The sequence below is a fragment of the Chaetura pelagica genome, unplaced genomic scaffold, assembly GCF_000747805.2.
Source record: "Chaetura pelagica isolate M959 unplaced genomic scaffold, ChaPel_1.0 scaffold130, whole genome shotgun sequence".
NCBI classification, from domain to species: domain Eukaryota; kingdom Metazoa; phylum Chordata; class Aves; order Apodiformes; family Apodidae; genus Chaetura; species Chaetura pelagica.
In genome coordinates this window covers 960,268-969,654 of record NW_009951915.1, presented here as the reverse complement: position 1 = coordinate 969,654, position 9,387 = coordinate 960,268, and the positions used below count along the sequence as shown (strand labels likewise).

General features: G+C 48.9%; 1 protein-coding gene across 1 annotated transcript in view; it reads right to left on the bottom strand.

Moving 5' to 3' along the window:
* Positions 1-1,723: 1,723 nt before the first annotated feature.
* The window catches only part of KLHL40 (kelch-like family member 40), a 9,635-nt gene continuing 1,971 nt past the window's right edge, over positions 1,724-9,387 (bottom strand). The window contains exons 3-7 of the mRNA XM_009994592.1: positions 6,903-7,063; positions 4,965-5,072; positions 3,331-3,516; positions 2,641-2,787; positions 1,724-1,835 (exon numbers count right to left, since the gene is read on the bottom strand). Of these exons, the coding sequence (XP_009992894.1) occupies positions 1,724-1,835; positions 2,641-2,787; positions 3,331-3,516; positions 4,965-5,072; positions 6,903-7,063 (714 nt within the window). The remainder of the gene's footprint in view (positions 1,836-2,640; positions 2,788-3,330; positions 3,517-4,964; positions 5,073-6,902; positions 7,064-9,387) is intronic.

Genomic DNA, 9,387 nt, shown 5'->3' with positions numbered 1-9,387 from the left:
AGTCACCTTGGATTTATTTTACTTGTGCAAATGTTTCATTAGTGTTCTGATGTGATTGTCCTCTAAGGAGATTATCCTCTAACTTTTTAAATCCTTAAAATGAAACCAGGACGAGTCTCTGGTTCCTTTCCTCGTGGCAAAGAGTCTTTCCTTCCAAACATGCTTTAGTTTCTCCATGACTGCATTTGGAGCTAGATGAATCAGCCAGCTGTGATTTTTAATACCATAATTTTCATGCCACTTTGAGGGTTATATTTTGCAAGGCTTGTAATTGTTCTTTTTCATTATTTATTATCACCCTTATTCATGGTACCATGAGATCACCCATCTTCCTTCAAGGTCTAGGTAAGCTTCTAGTCCTCATATCTTTGGAAATAGCTGTAAGGACATGAATGCTAAAGTTTCAGTTCTCAAATGGGAGAAAAGAAGAATAGAAGCTGAGGCTGTGCTAGAGCTCCCTGTGGGGCTTGTTTGCTGCTTGTGTTCATCACAGCATTTGCTTGGTCCTAGTGTTCATTTGCTGTGGACATTCAGTTGCAGCTCGATCAACATGCAAACACAGGGGATTTCTTTGGAGATAACCTAATAATTTATTTTTAAATAAACCACTGGTCAGATGGTGTGGGCATCAGGTGACCTTTTTTTTTTTTTTTCTAGCAGATCTTTGTCCTGCTGCCAGTACAGTTGTGTTTCTATCAAAACATCATTATGGATAACTTTAAAAAAGAAAAAAAAAAAAAAGCTTTTTTCCTCATTTGGAAGCTCTTTTTGAGCCAAACACATCTGAGGTCTCCATGGACTTAGCAAACTAGAATACTCTTAAAAAAAAATAAAATAGTAACATTAAAAATAAGAGGAACAGCTTAAATACAAAACCTTTCCCAGAAAAAACAGCACTTGTCCAACCACAGGTGAGGACACTGTGATCTGTGATTGATGGAAGATGAGGAGCCCAAAAACCTGGAGATGAATGGACATGCCACCCTGCCCATCTCCTCCCCTTTCCTACCCTACTACTTGCATGACTCTTCCCCGCCCACAGACCTCAGCTCCAGTCCAGAATCAAGGTGGAGGCAAAGAGACTGTTTTCATTGCAACTTGCAAAGTGTTTCTGCTGCCCACATGCTCTTTCCTTCTAACTGTCACATCCCAACAACCCTCAGCACTTGGGAACTCACCCAAGGCCCCCAGGTCTCTTCTTTACCACTTGACTTTGAGCCTTCCTTCTCTCCAAGGTGGGCTCTAGCACCGTGTTTACAAGTACCTTATGTGAGGAAATACCTTATAGACCTTCTTTCCTGAGGAACATCAGCTTAGTCCCTTGGGACCCACCTTCTGCATCTGTTGTTGGTTAAGAGGGCTCAACAGCAGGTGAGAAGAAAGGGGAAACAACGGAAAAAGAAGAGAAACAAGAACAGAATCTTTTTGGCCTGTCTACTGAGACTGGAACAGCTCATTGCTCCTTGCTTCTCAGTCTACCCCAGCACCTTGCAGACTCCAGGTCCCTTCTCTAGCTCTCTTGAGAGCTCAGGTTCCCACAGGGCTTCTAGATAGTTCCCCCTTTTCCCATTTAAGTAAGTAAAATGGTACCAATCACAGATGCAGTGTCCTACACAGTGCCTGTCTCTGTGCTGGTGACCTCACGCCGTCTCCCATCCCTCCTTGCCCCAGACCCCCATGGAAAAAAAAACCCAACCCAAACACCCCAACAAATCCTGCCTCACTACATCTTCGTTAGGCGCAAAGTGTTGAGGCGCACGGGAAGGAAAGTGGCGCCCGAGGCGTATTGGATCTCCCGCAGGACACCTTCCCACTTCTTCTGCTCTTCATCATACCTGGGGAGAGACAGACAGGTGGGGTAAGGGTCTCCACTCCCTCCTTTCAGCTGTTCTGCATAGTGGTGGGAGCTCTGGTGCGTGGTGTTATGTCACACAGACCTTACTTGGCCGCAGGAGTTGGTGAATGTTTCTAAGATACCTGTGGGAGCTGCAGGGGGGATTCCAGCCCTGGTGTGCTCTGGGTTGCAGCTCCAGGCTAGGAGACATGGGTATCATAGAATCATAGAATCGTTTTGGTTGGAAAAGACCTTTAAGATCATCAGGTCCAACTGTTACCAGCACTCACAGGGGAAAGTTGTTTTTTTTCCATTGGGAAATGGGCTGATGGCACCAACACTGAACATCCATGGTAAAGGCCAGCAGGTGCCTGCTGAGGGTGCTGTAGAACCACAGACGTGCTAGATGGGCAGCCATCACAAAGTGCTTTCTGCCCACTTCTCTGCTACCGTGTAAGACTATCTGATTTCCAGCCTGAGCACTGGGAGAGGATGTGCTGCATGGATGCTGCTTCACACCAAAGGTCTGGAACCAGCTCCAGGCAAAATGTCAACTCAGCAGCAAAGCTAACGGAGCAGATTTTCCCTGGAATGTTGCTATATGAGGTTGGGAGAAATCACTGAATGTGCCTTCCAGCAGAGCACAGGGTGAACTTCTCACCCAGAGACCCTGCAGCCTTGTGCTGGGGTAACAACATCCACCTCACACCGAAGGCATCAAGGAGGACAGAAATACTCTGTTCCCTCGGTGGTTTCGCTGACATCCCTCCCGTGCTCCCTGGGACAGCCCTGGGGAAGATTGTCACCTCCAAACGTCGTTCAGCTCCGTTGGCACCAGCTCTCCCGACTCCGTCTCCACCGTGGCGAAGCCCCCGAGCAGGTAGAGCACCCCAGCCAAGCTGACCAGGCTGACTGAGCTGCGCTCCTGTGGGAACTCAGTGAACGTGTCCCACCTGCCAGGTCAAGACAGGGCACACGTTAGAGCACCCCGCCTGCCCCCACACTCAAGCTGGCTCAGGAACCAACAAGTGAATTAACTACTGACAGTTTAACTGGTGTAGGTCTACATGGGGTGGGCTCACACACTGTTCCTAGTGATACCTGTTTCCATCATCATGGTTGGACTTCGTTTTGCATGGAGCAGATGAGCTGTGAAGCATCACCTGGCATGGACTTGCAGGTCCCAGTGGTGGGACTGCAGCTGCAAGGCCCACCCAAAGCCAGAAGGTCTGCTGCATTGGGTCAAGCTGCCAAGATGAAGCCACAGCTCTGCAGGGAAGCCAAGGGCTGCACCAGCTGGTGACACTGCTTTAAAGGTGAACCTGAGTTGACCCACAGCCCAACACCAGTGGCATTGGTGATGCTCAGCTGTCCAGAATGGGAGGAGCTGTTACTGGGAGTTGCAAGCAAACTCCAGAATGATTGGAAGTTGCTGAATGTACACCTGCAGCTGCTCCTTGTGTAACTATGCCCTGAAGGTGTGCTCAGGTACGTACTTGTTAGTGGCAATGTCATAGACTTCCACTGTGTTGGTCAAGCCAGAGTCGGTCACACCAGCTGCTACGTAGATTTTGTCCTTGTGCACAGTGGCTCCAAACAAGGAACGGGCAGTTTTCATGGGAGCCAGCTCCTTCCACTCAAACTTGGATGGGTCGTAGACACACATCTTGTTCAGGCACTTCCTAGAGGAAGATGAGAGAGAAAAGGAGCTTTGATGGCCTGCTGAGGAGCAGCTTGGCACTGCAGGAGTTTGGGGATGTCTGCTGGGAAGAATGTAGGGTATTTAGAGAGGATTTTACTCCTCCACGTTGGCATGAGTGCCTTTGCTTGGGTGTGCACTCAAAGATGCCCATGCCTGGAGGCATCATCTGTGTGTGTAACATAGCATCTCCTGCTTTATGTGCAGGACGCCTAAAACCTGGAGATTGTGCTCATACATCTGGACACGGGTCCATGTAGCCAACTGCTTCTCAGGAGCTCAGACACAGCCATCAGACAGTGTTTCAGTGCTCCTGATCCAACCTGACTCAGCACAAGAAGGACATGGAGCTGCTGGAGTGAGCCCAGAGGAGGCCATGAACATGACCTGAGGGCTGGAGCAGCTCAGCTTTGGAGACAGGCTGAGAGAGTTGAGGTTGTTCAGTCTGGAGAAGAGAAGGCTCCAGGGACACCTTATTGTGGCCCTTCAGTGCTTAAAGAGGGCTTATAAGAAATATGAGGACAAGCATTTTAGCAGGGCCTGTTGTGACAGGAGAAGGGGTGATGGTTTTAAAGTAAAAGCAGGGAGATTTAGCCTAGATATTAGGAAGATTTTTTTTTTACAATGAAGGTGGTGAAACACTGGCAGAGGTTGCCCAGAAAGGTGGTAGATGTTCCCTCCCTGGAAACATTCCAGGTCAGGTTGGACGGGGCTCTGAGCAACCTGATCTGATTATGTCCCTTCTCACTGCAGGGGGGTTGGACTAAATGACCTTTAAAGGCTCCTTCCAACCCAAACCGTTCTGTGATTCTACAAAATGTCACCAGTAACACCCCAGTTCCCCAGGACACAGTGGAAGGTGTGTGGATATATGCACGCTCACACTGTTCAGCCCCTCATCCTTTCAGAGTAAGACCTGTCTGTGCTCGATCACGACGTGTTTGCTCTGCAAACATTCACATTCTGCCTTGCAAAGCACTGGCTGCAAAGCTCCCCAACAAAGGCCTTTTCTGCTCATCCCATCTCCTGCAGGGTGGGCATCAGCTTTGATGAGTTTTTTCACCCCTTTTGCAAATGCCCATCTGGACTTGGCCAGGACCACACTGCTACCCAACAAATCCAAGCCAGGACACCCCTAATGTGAAGGGGCTTCTTGCTCTTCAGCTCTTCTCCCAGTCTCTGCAAAGTTTATTGTGAGGAAAAGGGATGATGCATTTCCTCTCCTGTGGTGCCATCTCCCTGATGTCCCTGTACGACCCCTAAGGGCTTGGGAAGGGCTGCAGTACCAGAGGTGACTGAAGAGGGAAGGTTCCACATCCCACACCCCATCCAACCCTCCCTAACCCAAAGCATCCAGGTTGGGCAGCTACCAACTCATGCTCTGCACTCCCACCAGTTTGGGGAATGGGTTTCTCTTGCTTTTTGACTTACTTGTCACTTCCTTTGCCTCCGAGGACATAGACCAGGTCCTTGTGTGACACCACTGCGTGGCCATAGACTGCATAGGGAAGGGAATCAGCCTCACCCCACTTGAAGGACCTAGAGCAGAGAAAGATGAGAAGCAAAAGGATTTGTATCTTGCAGGGTGAGGCCCAGAGTACCTGGCACTTTCCAGACCTGGAAGTGAGCACAGATCCTGACTCAGTCTCACAAATATGAGGTTTTCAATGAGAAAGGACTCATCCATGTGGGGGGGGGGGGGTGTGTGTGTGTGTGTGAAAAAAAAGGCAAAAATGAAACATGCAGAATGTTTATGCTAATATTAATTATTTTCTATGGCATTCTCTACTCTTGGGTTGGTGAATACACATCCCTAGCTTTCCCAAACCCTCACCTCCTTGATAAGCTTTACCAGCTGAACACAATCGAGACAGAGATTTCTGTGTGATGGAAAACAATGATAATTAAAACCAATGAGAGTTAGGGCTGCAAGATGCTGAGGACAAATTTTTTTTTTTGGCAATTGTTTTCCAATTTGAGGTGCTTTGGTTGGCCAGCACTCAGAAAAGACCCACAGAGGTGGGTGTATCTATGTTTTGCAGGGCTGTGTGGAAGCCTTTGAGCTAGTTCCAGGGTAGCTGAGTAGAGGATGCAGCTATAAGGCTTTGGAAACCCCAGAATGGTACCCAAATAGGTCTGACCAATTTCTCAAGACCTGTCTGGTCATGTAATTTAGTCTCATCCCTAGTTTTTATGTGGGGAGATGTAGCCCTTGCACTTTGTTTTACCTAAAAGAAATGTGTTGCTTGGGCACTGAGCATGTTCTAATTACCCAACCACCCTGGGCAATTATTTGATCCCACAGTCCAGCAGTTTGCCCTATCCAGGTTTATTACAGTTAAAATCTTGACCTAAATGGTGCTATAAATACAAGTACTGTGCTGATCACATCTCTATCACCTTCAAACTGCTTTTCAAAGCATCCCTGAGCACTCAGCAGGGGCAGACACATCCTTTCCCTGAACCTGTTGGGGCAGAGAAATGCCCTGTTCTGGGAGAATGAAATGGTTTCAAATGTTTTCAAATCTCTGCCTATAAAAGAGAATATGAAGCACACCCATCAAAATATAGACTGAGCAAATCTTGTTCCTGCCTACTGCTCTACCTCCTTGGGGCAGAGAGGAGCAGTCTCTGGGTGTTTCTGTCTCCTATGAGCAGAACAGGATGGTGCCTTTCAAGGAAGCTCATGACATAACATGAGTCAGGGCCCCTTGTCCATAAATAACTGGGTATTAAGCCTGACACCAGTCAGGATGGGCCATTCAGTGCCACATTGGAGTATTCTCAAAACAACCTTTATTTTTCAAAGCCACTCCTGGTGAGGCCACGGTGAAACATAGGATCATAGACTGGTTTGGGTTGGAAGGGACCTTAAAGATCATCTAGATCCAACCCCCTGCATGGGCAGGGACACCTCCCACCAGCCCAGGTTGCTCCAAGCCCCATCCAACCTGCCCTTCAACACTGCCAGGGATGGGGCAGCCACAACTTCCCTGGGCAACTTGGATGACTCATGTCACTGAACCCCCAATCAATGCAAGAGCAGAAGGAAAAAACCCTTTTGCTCCTCAATACGGGTCTCCTGTAAGTATCTGCTAAGCTTGGTCCCTGATAACATTATATCCTCATTATGCTTCCATCTCCAGGAGGTTCAATTACAAGAAATGAAGCAGCTGGAGAGTGAGAGCTCAGAGCCCCAGGATACAGCGTGAGACAGTCCCAATGGTCCCAGCATCTAGATGCAGGATTCTAACCCTGTCTCCAAAAACTTTTGGGTCCCTGGAGGGCTGGAGTCAATTTCCATGGCAGCTGCTCCTCCACCTGCCAACACCCCCCACCCCCATCCCACACTCGCACAGGAACACTTACAGCCGGTCATAGCACAGGACTGAGTCCAAGGTCTTCTCTCCCTCTTTCAGTTCTTTCCCTCCTACCACGAAAATGGAGTTTTCTGCCTCTCCCAAGCCAAAGAGGCAGCGAGGGGAGGGCAAGGGGGGCATCCCCAGCCAGTCTGCGTCCAGATGGTCGTACTGAAAGGAAACGTGGTCATGAGTGTGTGCTCACCCTGCCCGTTTGCTCAGCAAAAATGAGGGACTAGAGACTGAGGGTCTGGACAAGGTCCAGTCCCATGTGCAGCTTGGGCACCCCAGCAGGCACTTTCTGCAGGGTCAGGGTGGGGAATCTCAGTGCAAACCCAAGTCATATGATGTCGCATGACACAGGCTTTATGAGAAGGCACAAGAGCAGAGATGCACCGGCAGGAATGTGAACAGCTCTGTGCACCAAAGCCTTGACTTTCACAGAATCATAGAATGGTTTGGGTTGGAAGGGACCTCAAAGATCATCTAGATCCAACCCCCTCTATGTGGACATTGACACCCTCACACTAGAACAGGTTGATCCAAGACCCATCCAACCTGGTCTTGAACACTTCCAGGGATGAGGCTTCCAGAACTTCCTTGGGCAAACTGTACCAATGTCTCACCACCCTCACACTATAGAATTTCCTGCTAATGTCTTACCTAAATCTCCCTTCTTCCAGTTTTGAGCCATTACCTCTTGTCCTCTCACTACAACCCCTTGTAAAAACTGCTCCCAGCTTTCCTGCCCCCTTCAGACTCTGAGCAAGCTTGGTCACCTTTGGGTGTCAGGGTCCTGTGTTGGACCTACAAAGTTCCTGGGGCTGGAGGAGCTGAATCACTTTCATCTTAGAGATCTTGCCTGAACCTCTTCAGCTGCAGCACACACCACAGTATTTCATCCTGATATTTTCCATTCCTGTCAGGTCACAGCTTGGTGTTGGCAATGTTGGCTACACAGCTCACTCCCCCTGAACTCCTTCTACTCCCACCAAGTCTTCCTTAAGTCTTCTTACTGTGTCCTTCTTTTGCTTCTCCAGATACTGGTGTTGTCCCCTATCACTTCAGTGTGTGAGAGAGCTGAGGAGATTGTGGACAACACCACTGAGATTGTGCTGCAAACCCAGAGCTCTTCTTGCTGACCAAAGTGTGCCAGACCCATCAGATGGGGAATCTGATCCATGCAGATGAGATGGCCCAATCCTTGCAGATCCTTGGATCAAGGCATTGCCTCATCTCCCACCAGAAAACAAAAAGATATGAAAGGTTCTGAGGTTGGAGGCTCTCTGGGCACCGTGGCTTCCTGGGAACTGTAAACTAGGGCAAAAATTTTTCATGTGGCTTGGTAGAGAGGAGGGGCTTCATGGGTTAGGTCTGGAGTGACGTCTTGCAGCCTGTCTAGTGGGACTCTGCAAGATGAAGCTGTGATACATCACTGCCTGAAGCACTGTTTGCTGTGGGCTGGGGCCAAAGAGCTCCAGCTTGCTGGGTTGCCTCCAAAGACTTGGCCTCAGCTGGATGCCTGTGGTTATTGTCTCATTGTAAGATGTGGCCCACATATGTGTTATTTATAGTGCAGGCCTGAGCAGCTCAGTCACCAGGACAGTTCCTGCTCCTTGATGGATTCAGCATTGTTTTCAAGTCATCAATCTTGCAAGTGACAAATAAAGGATACCCTTTTCCAGCTGAAATGGCAACAGAATAATTTTGTTCCTGACAAAATTTGCAAGGCCTCTGGGATTTATCAGCATTTTTATATGCTGGTGCCTGTCCTTTAGTCTAAATTATCCCTGACCTATCTCTCCTGGCTTTGGCAGGAGGAATGTGAAATCAGGGAGACCAGAGACAGAGCCAGAAGGTATAAGATGCTGCTGCACTGACATGGTGATTCAAGGGTCCCTCATACAGATGTTTGTCTACATCTGTGTGAAGTTTCAGCTGAAAAATAAAAGGGCTCAAAGGTCTCTCTGACTCGTACAGAAACTGTGAGCACTGAACTGCACCTTTGCCAACAGATGGCTCCTTCCAGCCCTGGGACTTGTCTGCACCTTGAGTGCCACAGTGAGCTGTGAAGGGACCACTGTCTCTTTCTAGAGGGGTGAACATGTCTCAGCTTGGGAGCTACCCTCACTCTATCCTTTCTGCCTGGACATGCTGTTGTTTCCTCCTGGAAGATACATGAGCCATGGGAGAAGAATCATAGAATGGTTTCTGTTGGAATGGAACTTGAAGATCATCCAACCCCCCTGCATGGGCAGGGACACCTCCCACCAGCCCAGGCTGCTCCAAGCCCCATCCAACCTGCCCTTCAACACTTCCAGGGATGGGGCAGCCACAGCTTCCCTGGGCAACCTGGGCCAGGGTCTCACCACCCTCACAGGGAAGAATTTCTTCCTAATGTCTCATCTAAATCTCCCCTTTTCCAGTTTAAAGAACAAAAGGATTCCTGGATAAGGGGGGAAGGACAGAGGGTTTACTGCATTCCTGTAGGGTCA